We start from the raw sequence: 18,860 nt of genomic DNA on the forward strand, positions 1-18,860 counted from the left end.
CTGTTCCCTTTGGAGTCAAGACAAAACATGCATTATCGTGCAGTTGGTGACGTGGCAGGTCTGTGTCACTGCTGTATCAGTGCCATAGGTCTGAGGTCTGTGCCAGTGGGAATCCTGCCTGAGCGGGGCCTTGGGTCTGTCTCCCTCCATCCTCACCTTTCCCGTTTGGAAAATCTTTACCTGGCACTTCTCTTGATGCTGTGGGAGAAAGATGTGTGTGCAGGCATAGCATCTGAAGCAGCTGGACTGGAGTCGCTGCCAGCACCAAGCTGTCCTGTGCTGTGCATTTGCCTGTGCTTGCCTTGCTTTACCCCAGGGTACACCCTTAATCATACTGACCATGTTCCCATCACTTCCCAATTAATTACTGGTTTGAGTCTTTAATGTTATTATTAAGCTGGAAATGTTGGAAAGCTCTGCAATAAAGGGTAATAAGTATTTCTGACAGCATTCCCCGCTTTGTGCATCAATCTGTGTTAGACTCTGATTTAACACCTGGTTGTCTCATTACTTGCAGCACTGAGAAGGGGTTAGCAATGCTGGCTCTGAGCCTTCTCCAGTCCAGATCAGCTGGAGCCTTGCCAAGGGCCTTGGAAAGAGCTTCCACCCACATCAGGGAACTGGTCCTCACTCCATGAGTCCCTTCAGGAGAGGGACAGTCCCTCAAAAGCAGCAGGCAGCTTCTGCACACTGGTTGCTTAAAAGAGGACAAAGGTCTTGACTGCAGGTGGTAATTGTGTGCTGAAGCTGCCTTTCCATGGGACCTTTTTTCTCTGATTTCTCCAGCCATCGTTCTGCCACTGAGGGATGTTCTTGCCTGATTAATCCCTTTTGTGTTCTTTGCCTTTTTTTCCCCAGGCCCATGTGTTTGATCTGAGCGTTAATAAGTATGAAGCTCTCTGCACCCAGCTAGTGGTGGCCAAGAAGAAAAATAAAATAACCCATATCCAGTTTAACCCTGTCTACCCTGTTGTCATCGTTGGAGATGAACGAGGCCATGTTACTTCCTTGAAGCTCTCTCCCAATCTGCGCAGGATGCCCAAGGTAAGGATGACCTACCTGCATTCCCCTAACGGAGGTACCAAACCACAGCAGGTCTCTTCATGCCTTATCACTGTCCCCTCTCCTTCTGTGCAATGATGTTGGCAAAGCTGCTCTCTCTAGCCAGGTGCTTAAGATTACCCCAAGGCTTTTGGGTATGATGTCTAGGATGTTGGATCCCTGCCTCTGTATGAGTAAGAAGACTCAGTTTGCTCCTGGGCAGGAGCAGGGAATGGTGGGAAGGGGGTTTGCTCACCATGGTCCAGACAAGCCCAGAAGCTCTGCAGGGGTTCATTTGTTTCCCAAAGCTCACATCTTTTCTGAGCTTTAGGTTTTATTTGCAAAAGTCCTTGAAACCAAGTAAAGGAGGTCCCAACTGCTTTCCAAGTCCTCCCACAGAGCCCATGCTGCCTGTCTTCTTGCACTTCTGGGTCATCAGAGCCTGTTCCCTGACCACTGTGTCATCTCTCCTGTAAATGAGCAAGCACTATCTTTAATTTGTAAGGATACTTGGGATCCTTGTCTCAAGTGACAGCAAGGAGATGCATGTGCCTCTGTGAGTTGAAGCCCCTTTTCCCACCCAGCTGTAAGGCCCACTTGTGAAGGGGGTTGACCTCTCCCACACGGATCCTTTACTAGACTTTGTTTCTGGGCTTCAGCCAGCCATGAGCTGAATGGCTGTAAATGCAGTGTCCTTTCTGAGCCCATGTAATTCTCATATCCAGTTGTCTCTTGTTTCGTGGAGCTTTTTCAGTTTCAGGCTTTTTAGAACTGATCCAAGAAAGCAATCTCTCAAGATGATAACCTTTTATTTATATAACCCCACAGGTTTTATATACTCTACTAACCCACTGTATTAGGCAGGATCTTTGGCCAGGAACTAATCAACGGTCCAGAGTCTTCTGCATGATTTTTAAAAAGTTCCTTCAGCTGGGCACCACTGGAAACGTGAATCTTCCCTGTGCTGAGAGGGCATAGAAAACACAGTAGCATGGCAGTCTCTTTGGGGCTGGGTGCGGGAGCTGTGGAGGAGAATGTCTCAAATGCTTCATGCTTTTCTATTTCCATTGAAATTGGAGCCTGAGACCATCCCAGCTCTCAGGGCTGTCATCAGCTTGGCTCAGGACAAGTTTCCTCATTGCTTTATGAGGAAACTTTCTCATTTCCTTTATTGCTTTATTTCTTGGGCATGGGCAAGCACCATGTCTGCCATGGACCCTGGTTGCACAAGGGTTCAGCAGTGGAGATTGGTCACACACACATAAACGTGGCTGCCCTCCTCCACACCCCAGCTGTGGGGTGAGCAGCACCCGGCAATACTGTGCTGTGGGTCAGAATGAGTTCAAATGTCTCCTTCCACTCCTGGTGGCCAGCAGCAGCCCTCCGTGCAGGTATCAATGTCGTCATCGCCCTTTGCCAACTTCCTTCAGAGGCAGATTGCATGTTGTTGACAAAGCAGTTTAAACTGTGAGTTCAGGAGTGGCTCAATCAGTTATTGGTGACCTTAAACCAATAGGTACCATATCCCAGGCAACGTATAAATGGGATGGAAATGGACTCTGCTGCTCTGATGTTATTAAGCTATCTGTCTTCTGCTTTCTTGGTGAGGTTTGAAGGAACACTAAACACTGAACTACATGTTTCCTGTACATGCAGAGAAGAAGGAGGGATGTTCAGGCATGGCTGTTGATGTGTGCAGGTCCCCTGGCTATAATCAGCTCTTTTCTGAAAGAGATGAGAATTTAAAACAGATGACATGCAGTGTGGTGGCAAAGTGGCGGATCTGGCCCAGCCAGCTCAGCAGCCTTTCTGTGCCACAAGTGGACAAGTGAGCTGGGTCACTGAGCCCATCTTTCGCGGCTGATGTGGCATCTGCTGTGCCAAATGCCGATGTCCAGGACCCTATGGCTGGAGAGGTTTAGCTGCTGCAAGAGGGTGTTTTAACAGAGGGAAGTCAAGCCCTGGCAGAACAGGCAGTGACATCCACTGTGTCCTCCTGTCTGCCATCTTGCTGTGCCAGCACCAGCCTTCGTGTCCTTAACTAGCAGCAAGCATCCAGCCGTGTTTGCAAGAGTGTCATCTCACTGTGGGAGTCAGATGCACTTCCAGAGTATTGATCCTGGCTCCTCTGAAGATCAAGTCGGCATGCTCTTTAAACCCTTACCCTGTGCAGCCAGCTTTCCTCTGTAAAATGACTTCACTTCTCCCTCTTTTCTGGGAGTCCCCACAGCCAAGTTAACAGTTGCAGAATATCCATAGGTTTTATAAGTGGAGAGGGTCCAAAACTGTGCAGAGCAGTCCTGGCATCCCAGCTGTCTCCTCTCAGCTAGAGAAACCCGTCTATGCCTCACTCAGTACCTGGGTGCTCCCATCTGGCCGGTACTTGATCCAGTACTTGATCCCCGCAGAGCCCAGTGGGGAAACCTGCCCAACACGAAGGAGGAGAAGCCATGGCCGGTGCTTCTGGAGGTTGTGGCCTTTGCACCAAACCCAGCAACTGTGAGCTCAGCTGCCTGGTCTTGTTTCTGTCGACACCTTTGGAGATGGGAAGGCGCCTTTTGCTGAGGTCTGGCAGAACTCGGTGTGCCAATGGGAAGGGGCAGCCAGGGGCTCATCCAGGTCTCATGGCCCCTCTCTTTCACACTGGTGTCACAGGGGTTTGCCTGTGAATCTTCTCCACCAGCTTCCCACACACCTGGGACAGCTGCTTTTGACAGGTTTGACTAGCAGACTAATCACCCTTTTTTGGAGCTCTTAATAGCCACATGTCATTCCAAACCCCTTTCTTCCCCTAAAAATAGATGCAGTGCTGTCTTCTCCATGTTCTGCAGATTTCTTGGCTGTCGCTGGGCTTCCAAGATAGGGCTCACCAAGAGAGACTGAGCAAACTTCATCCTGGTGGGATTTCAGCTGATCTGAATTTATTCTGGTTTGCTTGTTAGTTAAAGCCAGTGTGGTGGATAAGTGGAAATAGGGAGAGTAAGGACTCCTGGGTTCTCGTCAGACCTTGGTTCATTCCTCTCTTCATGTCCTTGAGCAAGGAGGGGAGGTTCAAGAGCTCTTTAAATAATCCACAGGGTTGATCTGCAGCTTAATTAATTCATGTTTGTAAAACACTTTGGGATCTTTAAGAAGTGTTATTTAATACTCCGAGTTTTGCTGTCAGCAGTGTTAGCACAGCCTCATTTATGAACAGTTGGCAGAACAAATATGCTAAGGGGGGAACTTCTTGAAAGCACTCAGGTGGCATTTTCAGAAGTGACTTTCACCAAGACACACAGTAAAAGCTTTGAAAAATGCCTAAAACTCCCTGTGAGTTTTGGCCTCCTAAATAATTTAGTGGCACATGAGAAAAGGTGCATTTGTTGTTGAGAAGAAACTGGGGACAGGGGCTCTGCCACTTATCAGGCACTTGTGTCAAGACACATCTGTGTGCACAGAGGGTACAGAGGACGCTGTGCTCGTGCAAAGCACAGTGGGCGTCCTTGTGTCTTTGCCCTGGTGATGTGGGTCCTGGAGCCCTTCCTGGCCCCACAGGCTGAAGTCTCTGGGGCAGGACAGAGAGATCCCCTTGCCCTGAGGCAGCGAGTTGTATGTATTTCCATGAGGTGTGATCCTGGTAGATGTTTTCTGTGCCTGTTGCTGTTGTCTCTAGATTGTGTGAGTCCTCTGGGAGTCCTGGGAGTCCTCTGGGAACACACTACCCAACTGCTAAGCACCAGCTCCAAGAGCCTGGGGAGTGTGGAGGCTGGGGGGGCAAAGACGGCTGAACACAAACCTTGTGGGAAGAGCAACCATGAGGCAGAGAGCAGAGCTTGCTGAAGGTGGTTTGCAATCAAACTACCACCAGCACGGTCCTGCATTGGCCATGCCAAACACCCATCTCCCTGAGCACCCAACCCTGCTTGGGCAGAAGGCTCATGCCAAGAGATATTGTCTTCTGCAAGGAGACCTGGTGAAACTAGTTTGGGTCCTTCTGCTCAGAGCCCAGAGGTGGGGCAGAAATGCTCGCAGTATTTTAAGATGCAGCAGTAGGAACAAGTGGCTCTCTGCTGTCGTCCAAGTCACTTTTGGACTCCAAGCGTGCCTCAAATATTGCAGCAGTTGTCAGGCAGGAATTGTTTAACTAATAAAGTATCGTTCCTAATTTGTAACAACCTTGGTGGTTGAGTTCACCCAAGGGAAGCATTACTGTAAGAAGAATCAGTTTGGGGCAGAGCTGTTTAATTAGTAAGCCTTCCGGGTTTCATTCGAGGGTTGGAAGAAATTAAAGCATTTTGTCATCACAGTCAGAAGAATGTAGCTACTCATGGGCTTTGATTTGTTTTTAAAAAACTGCTAAAATAGCCTGGCACAATCCCTGTCAATGCCAAAAGTAAGCAGGACATAGTCAAAAGAAGTGTGAAGGGTTTTTAGAAATGTTGGGAGACCACAGCGGATTGGGAGAAGAAAAGAAAGCAGGTCAAGGAAAGGTTACAGTACAGCATTTGCTGAGGCTAAGGCAAATTTCTTGGCCAGTACTCAGGCTGACAGCCAGGGAGCCAGCCAGCTTCCTGGCCTGATGCTTGTCTTGGATATTTATCTTGGATTATATAGGATGATTATCTCAGTCTCTCTTCCTGCTACTAGTTTCTTCACATGCAAGTCACCTCTTTCTCTGTCCCTTGGGGACAATCGAGTTACTTCCCAGGCAGTAAATCGTGGCTTACAGGGTCTGGCTGGGCATGCGTGGAGTGGGAGGGGGAACACAGCTGCTCGCCCATCGCAGGATGTAGCGGCAGGGCTGCGTGCAGATCAGGAGCTGCAGGCACACACCTGGGAGTCCAACACTGGGTGCCTGTGAGCAGCCTGTGGTGTGGGGACAACTGAGGGCCATGGGGTGGCTCTGAGCCTTCTTATCCATGTGCACATGCTGGGCAGCTGCTCCACTCTCTCTGTGCCTTATCACACCAGCTAGTGTCACCTCTGGACTCCCTGTGCCCCCCTGCCTCTTTGCAGCCCTGATGATTTTGCCCTTGGCCAGATCCAGCCCAAGGCTGCTCAGCCAAGGAAGGGTCATTGAGTTTTGCTGCCTGAAGCACTTTGGCTCTTTGATCATAGCTGATGGCAGGGTCTGGGAGGAATCAGTCAGAATTTGGGCGACTGTGATGGACAGTGGGAGGATGTTGGGGTTTTCAGGAGGTGAAGGAGGGAAGGGTATTTGGGGAAGATTGGTAGAAGTGTGCCAAGTTTTAGGGAGACAGTAGGAGTGTGGCTGAAATCTCTTCTTCAGTCTATCCCCCTGCCCAGCACTGCCGCCTTGGCTATCTCCTGGGGCTTGAGGTTGCTTCCTCCTCACGCTCCCCAGCAGCTCCCACTGTACCCATTGCTTTCTCAACAAGGGACCCTGGTTTTGTCCCTATACCCAGCCTCGGTGGGATGCAGCTCAGGTCCAGAGCTGGTACTAAGCTAGGATGGTGTGAACGGACAGTGGGATGCTTGACCCTGAACCTCACTGCTTTGTAGCCTTGTGTTGTTGTGACCTAGGGTGATGGGGAGAACCTTGAAGGAGTTAAGGACCAGGAGATTGTTTCTGTGGTTAGTGTTTTCCTGTAGCTGTGGGAGGTGATTCAGTAGCTGTGAGGGATGAACCGACCAGCATGGGAAGATGAACCTGAACTCCATCCTCCTCTCCCAGAAGGCGCAGTCCATCTGCACATGGGACTGTATTTACAGAAGGAAGCTATAGATTAGATACACTCAACAAGATACACATCAGTCCTGGACTGGTGAGTGGTTTAGCACTGAGGGAAATACATTTTGTCCCTAAACTTTCTATTTCAACAGCTCTCATGCGATATCATTCTGTCTGAGAGAAAACCACTCGCCTCTCCTCTCAAACAGCTTGAGTCTTGCTCTTCTAGTGATGTAATTTCTAGTCCCTCTGTTTTCATGCAAATTCTCTCTCGTTGAGATTCCCACAGTCGCTTCTATGCTGTTCAAGCAGTGGCCAATTTCCTTGTGTCTCTTCAGGGCTGGCTAATTGCACGGTGACCCAAAAGCACAGAGCACAAGCAGTGCTGGAGGAGTTTGGCGTCGAGCGCTGCTGTGCCTTGCCTACATCAGGACTGCCTCCTCCAGATGCAGCTTGCCCCCCTGATAAGGAGGCATACACAAATAAGCTTGGGTCTCATAAAAACTGACCTGCAGCTTGATGGCTTTGGTTCCTCTGAGATTTGCAAATGCTTTTTTATTTCCTTTCAGTCCCTCCCCTGTTATTTAGGCTAGTTGCAGATAGCTGCTCTCTGTACTGTTAGGGGAAGAGCTGAGCACCGTCAGATGGATCCAGGGACTTGTGAAACTCTGTTTCTACTCATTCACAGCTTTCTGTGTCGCTTGTGTAGGCCATGTAAGGACATATGCACCGGAGTTGCCTCCTTGGTACAGGAAGGAAGCCCTGTGCTGGAGGCCTTCAGGAAGTGTAGGTTAGAGACACATCTGTAGGTACACGTTGCTGAGCCTGCCTTGGAGCAGGAAGGGCTGGAGGTGGTTGCTCTGACAGACCCCGCTGTCGGTGCATGCTGGCCCTAGCACACACTGGGGCCAGCAAGAGGCCATGCTGCTTGTGTGCAGCTTGTCAGGGTGTGAGCAGCATTGCTTGTGACCTGCAGCCGCTTTGCTATGCAGATCTGTGACTCATAACTGTAAATCAACATCTACCAAAGGGAATACTGACGTGCACTGACAAAAGCAGGCTCACCTGCCCCTTCTGCCTGCTCCTTCCCCGCCATGCTTTCCTGCCCTGCCACTGTGCTGGAAAACCCTTTAGCAGGAAGACCTTCACAGCCCCCCAGGGTCCCTTCTTCCTCCACTCTCCCACATCAGGATATCTCCCAGTCTAGCATAGCCTGAGATAAAATGAGGGGACTGTTTAGTCCTGGAAAGCTGTTTCTTGGGAAAGGAGATGGTCCATGTGCCAGCAGGCTCCAGTCCTTTTTGGGCAGAACTGAAGCCTTTGGATATTTATCTGGAGAACCTGGATGTATCCACTGTGCACAGGAGAGTGGCTCTATGACACAAATCCAGATGTCCAAGAGTGTCACACCACAGATACAATGAGTTCTGGATCCCGGACAGAGATGTGGCAACCTTAGACACTAGCACTGTTTGGAGAGCTAACCCAAACCAGCCAGCAGTAGATCTAAAGGACCTGAATCTTCTGTCACTAAATCAGTTTTCTTTGGTTTTGGAGAAATAACTTTTGGTTTGCATCAGACTATGTGAAGGGAGAAGAGAGCTCTATGTAACTGCAGGATTGCTGAACCCCAAGGTCAAAGAACTTGAGTTTTTCTTCTCTTCACTGTTCCTGGCCACGTGTCTTCAACCTTATTTTTGTTATGTAATGTCACTTTCTGTGACCGCTCTGTTTGGCAGTTGGTGGAGAGACAACATCAGCATATTTACAAGTTATTTTAAGCTGAAGTCAATTCTCAGTGGTCAGGATGAAGTGTGTTTAGTACGTTAAATGGAAACACTGGCAATTGGAGCAAGAAAAGGTCCCATTTTAAGAAAATTCAATAGTACTTATAAATAATTTCTAAAGTGCAAGTCTCATCCTGTGAGGTGCTGCATGCTGTCAGGGGGACACTGACAAAGCCAGGAGGACTGGCTTTGACTTTCCAGTTTCCTCTTTAAAGATCTGTGTAATAAAAAGGGTGGCCCACGTTTGAAAGTGATGCAAGACCACTCCATTTTGCGATACTAAGGGTTTGGAGAAAAATGCTAGGGGGATTTGTTTTTGTGATCAATAATAGTCAAGTCACTGAGCTAAATGCTCCTCTCTAGACTTAAATCTGGCGTGTGTCCATTGGATTTGCTGTCCTCTGGGTATTCAATAGTAACTGAAAACTGAATTTGGCCAAACAAAATGGTTTTTAGCAGCGCCTTGTTTTACTCCTTCCCTTCTATTTCTCCATGATGGCACAGTTATGTTGCTACAGGAACTGTTTTGTCTGCAGGCTTTGCATCCTCTTCCTTGTGAACAGATTGTGTCTGTACCTTGGTGCCCGCCATCCTAGAGCTCCACAAGCCCCAGCAGCCTGGGCTTTGCTCCTCCGCAGCCCAATGAGCCCATCGCTGCCTGTCCTGGGAAATGCCTAATGCATGGGAAGGAGCCCTGCTTCACATCTTCAAGCGACTTGCATTTTGGTTAGATCGGCGATTGCCTGAATATGCCTGTTCAGCTTGCACAGCTCCTCTTAGAGCTGGAGCCTCTGCTTTCTACAGCGCCTTGGCAGAAAGCCTTGGCAGCAGAAGAGTGGGCACAGCATAACGTTACAGCAAGAGAAGCACTGCCCAGCCTTGTGGGCCACTTGGCTTGCCTTTCCTCCCTCTTACTTTCTTTGGCTGTCCTCTGTGAATTCATTTCTATGCACGACTTAAATCCCCTCCAGAAAATTGGGGGATCCTGAGAAATTACCAGTTCTTTGCCTGAATAACAGCCCTGCTACAAAGGCAGAGGGGGCCCCAGGGGAATGGGCTGTTTTCAAAGCATGCCCTCAGCAGAGCCAGCAAGGGAGACTTTGGGAGACTCTCATTCTCCTAGCAATGGCTGGGTGTGAGAGCAGGTCTGCCAGCCTACAGCCTCTCCTGCAGAGGCTATTCGGTGCTCAGCCACCTGCCATAACTGATTATGGCTGCCTGCTGATTGAGGCAACGTGGATGCTTATCCTCCAGGTCATCTGAGGGTGAGCTGCTTTTGTGCCAGAGAGCCCCAAGCGGCTCTCGGGAGTGCAGCTATTCCTGAGCGCTGGCTCTGCCACAAGGGTGTGGAGGAGGAAAGCTTGTTAGCTCAGCCCCTGAGTCGCAGGGTGCGTTTGAAGGACAAGACAACGGCTCATCATGAGGACATGGTGCAAAGCGGTGGCTAGGGCCTGGGAGACCCAGCCCTGGTCCTGGACCTGGCCTCTGCATCTCCTTGGATGAGATGCAGCTCCTCTCCGTGTTGAAGTAGGATGAGGACACCCATCTCCCTGGGAGCCACAGTGGCCAAGTGAGAGGTGTCCGTAGACACCATGGCTCTCCTACAGCCTCTATTCTCCATGCGTCCCTCTGGCTGAGTGCTTCTGGGACACGTCCAATATAGTCATATCTTAAGAGAGGACCTGATGTTGGGGTGTGCTGATGGACAACTCCATCCCACCACGGCCCATCACCTGGTGGGATCTCCTGTATCCCTGCATTGTTCATCACAGGAGGACAGTTGGATGTCACAGGCTATCAAGCCCAAAATTTCAAGCTGGGGCAGCCTGGTCCCTACAGAATTGGTGAAAATTAGAAAGTGGAACGAGGTACCAAGAGATGCTCGCCCACAACTGGCAGACACAGCAGTGATGTGCGCGCTGTTACAACTCCAGCCCAGCAGTTCCATCTTGGCCCTGTGCAGCCCCTCAGCTGTCCGTCCTGGCAGGCAGAGGGGCAAGAAGGGGAGGATAAGGGTGCAGGTCCTGGTGTGGGGCAGAGGGAAGAGGTGACAGTAGTATGAGTGAAAGGACAATGAGCTGGATCACGGCAGGAGCAGGCAGGAGCAGGCATCCCCTGGGTGTCCCAGCCAGCAAAGCACATAAAACCCCGGGATGCAGGTAAGCAGCTCCCTGTTGGCTCTGTACCTCCATAGGGGTTGGTTTGGCCTCCATATGTGCTGGCCATGCAATTTAGGTGGAAAAATGTAACTAATTCTCTCCAACTCATGGCTGTGCAGTGCCCCAGGCACCTGAGGACTCACTCAGCACGGATGGCAAATGGGATACTGGCCTTCATTCGCAAGGCCCATCCTAGTCATGTTTTTGCATTGCCTCACTGAACCCAGCAATGCCCCAGAGCCTGGAGAAGGTGGGCTTTTACTCTTCTTCAAGCTCTTCAGCTTTTCCTTGCTTGTGATATACCATACCTTGTCCTTGGGCATGGTCTGGGCACTCTGGGGCAGTGTCCCTTGTTGCAGAGCCCAGTGGCATTTGCTGCAGTGAGAAAGGCAGGAAATTTGGCATGACATGAAGTAGGAAGAGATGCAGCTATGAGGGCCAGAGGAACAGCTTGACATTTGGAGCATCCCTGTAACTCCTCCTGGGCCGCTGCCATAGCCTGACACAGCCTTCCCCAAACAGCCGGCCTGGGTTGGAAAGGGCTGAGGCTGCCAGTCGACACACAGGGGGCAGTTCCCTGCCCAGGAGATTGTCTGTGCCGCTGTAAAACACATCCCAAATACATCACTGTAAAAAGTCCTTTGCTTGCAGACTTTGCCTTCATGTTTCCTGACACTGGGTGCGTCAATCTACAGACCTCTGTGCCCCTGTACGCCCTGATCGAAACCATCGGGCTGCTTCCAGCCCTTGCCAAGCCTCTCCCTGACTCACGCTCATGCCACCTACCAGCCTGCTCCGAAGGAAAACAAAGGGAGACACCTGCACTGGCAGGCAGGCCAAATAAATGGCCCTTGCTCAAATTAATTTGATGGGCTCAATGGGGAATTGTTTAAATGAGAGAAGGAAAGGAATCGCCAATGAATAAAATGTCTTGCTGCTCACAGTGATGGAGCTGACGCAAAAGGATTATTTTTATCCCGTGGAGAAAAGGAAGAGAAGAGCCCTGCGAAGCAGAGGAGAAGAGGGTCTGCCTTACAGTCCCGCTGGCTGTGGGAGATGAAGCGACGGCTGCAATCAAAGCAGCGCCAAGGTTCTCCTGGAGGGAAGCTGTTACGCTCTAATTCGCTCACTGTTTCTGTGAGATGGGATGCCAGACGCCAAGCATGTGAGGCCATCTTAGGGCAAACATCCCCCGCTCTACGCTAGTCCTGCCAGGTGCTTGTGTCCCCCACGGGGTCCTGGTCAGTGAAGAGATCTGTCCTGCCTGGGCAGTGTTGTGTTTCCAACCTCCAGCCCACTGGGCTGAAATACCCTTCTCATTATCCCCCAGACCATGTCCCATGAGCTGTGCCCTTACTGCATGGTGTCCTATGGGTGCAGCTCTCCCACTGCCCTCCCCGGCACAGAGGGATCCTTTCATGTGCCTGGCCACAATGCTCCCATTTCTCTGCGGTGGGACAGCTGACTGTTTCACAGCAGCACAGGAGTGCCAGGTCCCATCCAGGTGATTATCCTTCTAAGCCCAGCCCTGATGGCATAATGCTTCCTCCCCACAATCCTGTATTTGTGCAGGGAATTGTCCCTGCTCACATGCAGTATCATGCATTTGTTCCTGTTAAATCGCATACAGGTTTTCCAGGTCACATCTCCGGTCCAGCAAAGTAATTCCAAATTCCAGTCCTGCCTTCCCGGACACCTGCAGCCTTCCCACCTGTCCCAGTGTCCATGCACTAATAGAAATGCTGGCCAGATCCCCTCCAGACCATGGAGCTGAGTGCGTTGCACACAATTCATCCCTCTGTGCTGACAGCTCTAGGTACAGCTATTCAGCTGGGTCTCACTAGCTTTTACCCACTTTATATAGATCTTTTGCCTCACTTGAGGATCAGAATATCAAGGTAGGCAATGACAAAGTCTTCCTGAGGTTGAGATTAATGACTTCTGTGTCTTGCCTGTCCACAAGGTCTATTATCTTGTTGCAAAAATAAATCAGATTAGTTCAGCGTGACTTCTATGGTACAAATCCTTGTTAGTTGTGATGCATCTCCTTGCAGGCACTTACAGGTTGTTGGCTTGTTCCACTCAATTCTGAAAAGTGAGGTTAAACCAAAGGGTCTGTGATTCTTTTTTTTTAGGATAGTTACTGCATTTACCTTTTTCAGCTTTCTGATCCCCATCATCCTCTGATATTCCCCAAGATAAATGCTTCAGATTAAGGCCGTTAGGTCAAGGCAATGTGAAGACAGCTGCCTTCCCAAGGGGCTGGGGCCGTTTTGGCCAGGATGGTCTAAAAACACCGTAAGCAAGCCAAAGCATGTGGGCACAGATAACACCCTTTATTAGGCAAACAAATATATCTGGGAAGAAAGGAGAAGTGCATGTGCCCTAAAGCTTGTCTTTTATTCTCCAGATATACATTAGTGGAGCTAATAAAAGGCATTGCGTCTGCCTGCCAGCCTGTGCTGTCTGAGTACACCCTAACCCATGCCTTGCTCAGCCAGCGCAGATGTCTCCCCACTTGGTCGCTGGTATCAGCTTTGATATCCTGAGGATTGGGGAGTGCAGGAAAGGGGAAAGATGCCTTCCCAGGAGTGCAGATGGAGCATGGATGTGAGCACCGCTCAGTCTCTGCTTTCTTATTTGTTTGCCTCCTCTGACTTTCTGATGATTATATTGACTTGCTGTCAGAAGTCAGGCACCGAAACCAGAATGACCAGAAACTGCTTTTGCAAATGCAGCTGTGAGACTGGAGGATGCTTATCCCTCTCCAGGATTAGGCCTCCTACTTTGATCCGCACTGAAGGAACCTGCTAAGCCAGGAAGAGGAACTCAAAGGCTCTCATTTTATCTGGCCTGGGCAACCAAAGGACATCTAGTGGGAGTGCAGGAAATTAATAATTTAGTGTCTTTCATGTCATTAAAAAAAGGCACTCCAGGCTTTGCTGCATGGTTAGAGTTTGTAATAGAGCAGAGCAAAAGGCTGATGGTTTGGGTTTCAATTACAACTGCTTGTTCAAGAAGAAAAGCTGTGCTATAAAAACACTGCAGCCCAAACGGCTCCTGCAACCTGGGGGCTGGGAAACTCAGGCTGCAGAAGGAAAGGGAAGCCCAGCCTGAGAAACCTCTGCTCATCCACTGCCGCAAGGCCAAAGCCAGGGCTGTGGAGGTGCCGTCTCACTCAGCCCAGCCTCACAGGGTTTCCCAGCCTAAAGCACAAGCGAAGGAGAGGGGTCTAAGTTCTGCTCCCACAATGGGGAGAGCCTGGGGTAGCTCGGGCCTGAAGTGCAGTTCCTGAGGATGGAAATCCCGGGATGGGTGTAGGGGACAAAGACTTGCAGAGGGATCTGTCAGCCCTTCTGCAGCAGCAGGGGAAACTCTAAGTCACTTCCCTCTTGCCTGTGTAGGGAATTTTGGTTTATCGGGGTGTTTTTACGCTGCTCCTAGCCAGGGACATGCTGCCAGGCATGATTGTCAGAGGCTGGTGCTGTAGGCAAAGTCCTCTGCAATCAGTCAGACCTTCATTTTGGGTCAAAGTTAGTCTGAGCTTTAACTCAGAAAAGCAACAAGAAAACGGGACACCTGCAAAGGAAGAAAGAGAGAGGTCTTGGCAGAGAAAGGTCCAGCCCTCAGTTCCCTTATCTCTGAAATAGTTGTAACAATTGCGGTCACAGGCTGAGCAGGGTTTCCCAAGAGCAAGGCAGTTGGCTTCTCCCCTCCTCTCTGTCCCTGCCCTTTACCTAATTACCCAGCTTGGAGTCACTAGCAGGGGTTCGTTGGAGAAGGTACAGCCTATGTCCCCATGCTTCACAGTGCTTCACAGTGACAGTTTTTGCTTTCTGCAGACTGCAGTGAAACCACTGACTATAGCTTGTCCCTGCTCCTCCCTGCGAGTGAGTAAGCCCTGAGTTAGTAAAAGGCTTGGGCAGACTGAGCTGAAAGGTGCTACAGCAGTGCCACTCATTATGTGATGTGGTTGAGGGAATTAGAGGAAACTTAAAAATTGCAACTGAGCTGTTTCCCCTGCTTCAGAAAGAATTGCTCATCTTTCAGTGTGAGACCTCTTAAATGCCACCACACTCCCTATGCACTTACTGCTCACTTCGTGGGCTTTAAGACTTCCTTGGCAAATGCTGCTTGACTCAGGCTTGTGATAAACCTGTTGCAAGATACTATTTATAGCCTGAAATAAGGGTTCAACATGGACTTTCTCTTAAAAAGAAACACCCTGTTTAAAAGAAAAAGCACTACACAAAACCTGCATGGATTCAGCTAAAGGGAGCTGTGACCAGCAGATCTTTAAAGGTAACTGTAGGCAGGCGTCTCTGCCTGCTGGAGATGAGTCTGGCAAGGTTCCACAGGGTATTTTTGTGACCCAGCTCCTGTTGACAGTGCTGTCAGTGTCAGATGTGACTGTTGCTGCTTAGTAAAGAGCGCCAGCAGCAAGATGGTCTCAGAGGCCAAGCCAGATGACTTGATACTACTGCGTTGTTTTAGCAATGCCCATCAGAGTGCAGCCAGAAGAAAGGTGGCACAGGGTGGATATAAATCCCATGGAAACTGCCCTTGCAGCTCTGGGACTGCATCCTGGAACTGGAGATGCTGAAAGAGGTTTGAAGGTTGTAAAGAAAAGCATGAACTCCCAGCGTGACACTGAAACACCAAGCCAAACACAGAGTCTGGCTGCCTCACTGGGGTAATTCAGAGCAGGATTGAAACCAGGGCCCTGTGTTTGGGAGCAACATTGGTAAATCCATTGCCAGCTGCAGAGCACACATCCAGGGTTGGCACTTCGGTGGAGGTGATTGACTGATTGATGAAAAATGCAAACTAAGTCTGGAAAGAGCAAAAGGGTTAATCTAGGGTCTGGGAAACATAACTTCAAGGAGCTTTTTAGGGCCTCACAAAAAAATTAAGCCATAACTTGATCTCAGCTTAAAGCAGCTGCGTGGGAAGGGATTCACAACAGTGGAAGGCTCTTTAAATTAGGAGGAGATATAATGGGATTTGGCAGCTGACCAAATTAAACAAGGTCTAGAGCACACATATGTAGTGTGGCACTAGCTTGTCCGCATCCCTCAAACTCCTTCAGGTCAAAACTCCTTGTCTTTTACTGAAAGATGTGCTTTAGCTCCAAGAGGAGTCATTAGTGTGATGAGTTTACTGACTGAGGCTGTGTGAATCATAACAGTTCCTTCTGGGCTTAAAATCTATTAAATCTACTTCTGCTTTTGATTTTGAAATTATCTGGGATTGACAGGCAGCATTATAGAGAGATTCATGGCTTTTATAAAGAGGCAATCACAACTTGGAACAGGCCAGGTAGCCTTATATGAAGAGATTTACAGACTCCTGAACTCTTCAGTTCTCTTGATTCTGGCTTATTTATTAGCTTATGTGTTAAACAATGGAATTGTTTTGTTCAAACACTCAGAGACAACAAGGTGTTACAATAACAGCGAGCATGGGTTGACATTAAATCGATGTTATCCTTTTTCTGCCATTGAAATAAGCCTAGTGGGAAAAGATATACGTACCCCACATGCCTGGGATCATACAAGCTCCCCTCTTATGTCAGGTTGGAGTTTTCCCACTTGTCAGTAAGCACGGGGAAACAGTCCTCACTTTCTGATCCCCGGGGTGCCAGCTCTCATGGACTCTTAGTCCAGCTTCCTCCTTGGTCCTCTAGCTGTCTGCCCCAGGCTCCTGCTCTCCATGGGTTTTCTCCAGTGCTTCTTGGTTGTCATTTTTCACTGGGAGACCTTCTTCCTCTCTTTACCCCTCTAATACCAACATTCAAACCAGTCTGTACAGCTTCCTCGACCTTTGGATACTCTGGGAGGAAGGTGCTGGGGAGCTTGTCCCCTCTTACAGTGTGCCAGCATTCCCCAGGAACTGGGAATTGCCCCATTGAGGGCTGGATTGCTCTGCACCAGTGGTTAAGAGAACATTTGCTTAGAAACTCTGCCTGCAATAAGAGTACAACAGCAGAGTAGGGTAGAGCTGCAAAACTCATCCTTCAGTTTACACTTGGTGGTGAAGAGCATCCTGTGATCACAGAGCCACAGGCATGTTCAGGTTGGAAGGGATGTTGGGAGGTTTTAGTCCAACCTCCAGCTCAAAGCAGGGTCAACCCTGAGATCAGACAAGGTTACTCAGAGCTTAGGCTCATCTTGAAAACCTTCGAGGCTGGAGGTCCCACAACCTCTCTAGAGCCCTGTTCCAGTGGCTGACTGTCACTGTGGAGAAAAATTTCCTTGTGTCACGTTGGAGGCTTCCCTGTTTCAGTTTATGGCTGTTGTGCCTCATTCTCCTGCTGCATGCCCCTGTAAAGAGCCCGGCTCTGTCTTCTTCATATCCTCCTCTTCATTGCTAGCAGGTTCCTATTAGGTGACCCAAAACGATCTCTTCTCCAGGCTGGACAAGCCCAGCTCTCTTAGAGTCTCCCCAGTGCAAGTCCTCCAGCTCCCAGCCATCTTGCTGTTAGACTCTGCTGGATGTGGTCTGGTTTATTAACATCTCAGTTCAGCCCCTGAACTACCTTCTGCCTCTCTTTCTATAGGTGAAACTGGAACCCTCCTATCCATTAGCTGAAAATGAAGACTTTTTACAGTCTGTTTTTCATCACCAGGGGCAGAGAACAGAAGCACTGAGCCAGCACAGCTGTCATCTCCTTATCTTATTGCTTTCCTCCCTAGAAAGCTCCTTTCTTTTTTTTCCAGTGACTGAGGATGTGGTACCACATAGCACTGGGGACAGAAGGTGAGAGGGGTTCACCCTCTTCGCTACCTCTCACCTCCCAAAGCTTCTTTCATTAACCCTCACCTAGTGTTTCTTAATTAGCACTTTCTGGCTTGGAGCTGCCTGCCTGTGTTGCAGCCTTCTGGAGACAATCTGCTGAAGCTTTATCCATTGTATGACAAGAAGTATTGAACACTTAAGCTTCTTACTAGACTGACAGCTACTCTTATGCCATAGCATTACACAGGGGTTGAGTGTGCTTCTCACCCTCAGCCTCTGTAGCCATCCTTGGCTTTCCCTGTGTCTCCTGAGCATACCTTCTCCTGTGGTTGTGTACTTGCCTTTCTTCAGACTTTTGATGCCAAGTCACATGACAAGTGCATGGCCGAGCTAAGCCAGGACATTGCAGAGGTTATGCCAGAAGTGGGAAGAGTAACAGGCTGAAAAATCACCCCAAAAGAGCAGTTATCAGTGGGATAACTGGGATGACATCCCAGACCAGTCTGCAGATTGGTTTTGGGGGGTTGGTTGGTGTCCTCACTGGCATTTCAAATTTCCCATTCATTCCTTGGATGATCTAGCAGAGGGTCCACTTATAAAGTCTTGAGGGTGCCTGGTGGCATGGAGGGTCACAAGAACTTTGAAAAACTTTGCATCAGACCTCCACATGACCTTGAAACATTGGAGAGATGGACTGAAATCAAGGAGGTGAATTCAGTGAAGACCTTCACAAAGTACCAAAAACATCTGCCAGGGCTGGTTTCAGCTGTGCTTGATCCTGCTTCAGTGCAGAACCTGGACCAAGTTCCTGTGGTCCAAGGACTCAGAGTTACATTAATGAGCCCAACCCAGTTGGTAATCCCATGCCTGCAATGTGGTGTGATTTCAGCAGGGAGCGAGGTGAGAGTTTGGCTCATGTTGTGTTCACCACAATAGCATCCAAGCCCCGGATGGTCATATAGGAAACATTGCATTTGTCTATGGTTAAATCAGGGGCTGCTGGAATAAATCAGCTCTGTTACAGGTTCTCTGGTGCTTTCGCTGGATTGCTGGCACATTTACAGATGGTTGCTGGGGAATTTAAATTATGAACAATAACCATTCACAATGATCCATGCTTCTTAAGGATTTTACAGGCTAGGGAGAGGCTGGCACTATTTCCCCAGTTACCTTCTTCTCACCTTTGGAGCAACTGCAGCTCTCACTTAGGGATTTTATGCATCTTTATGGCAAATAGGGTGTTAATGAAAGTATAATTACTGGAATTAAATTTGGACTTAATTTTCTGAGCACAAGTGGTCCCTTTCTGTCTTTCTTTTGTTTCCTGCTTGGTTGCCAGCTGTGAAAACATCTCTTTTCAGGATTGTTCTTGATGCCGAGGCACTTGTGCAGTGCCGGGTGTGCAGCAGCGCAATGGGCTCATCCCCCGCTGGGCTGCGTTTCACCCAGCTCTCAAATGAT

The 18,860-nt window shown here is 49.3% G+C and overlaps 1 protein-coding gene across 1 annotated transcript in view; it reads left to right on the forward strand.

Annotated features, from left to right (window-relative positions):
- The window catches only part of DNAI1 (dynein axonemal intermediate chain 1), a 152,891-nt gene that overhangs the window by 122,164 nt on the left and 11,867 nt on the right, over positions 1-18,860 (forward strand). Inside the window, exon 19 of the mRNA XM_075527484.1 lies at positions 859-1,044. Coding sequence (XP_075383599.1) covers positions 859-1,044 — 186 coding nt within the window. The remainder of the gene's footprint in view (positions 1-858; positions 1,045-18,860) is intronic.

The sequence above is a fragment of the Mycteria americana genome, chromosome Z (genome assembly GCF_035582795.1).
Source record: "Mycteria americana isolate JAX WOST 10 ecotype Jacksonville Zoo and Gardens chromosome Z, USCA_MyAme_1.0, whole genome shotgun sequence".
Lineage (NCBI taxonomy): Eukaryota > Metazoa > Chordata > Aves > Ciconiiformes > Ciconiidae > Mycteria > Mycteria americana.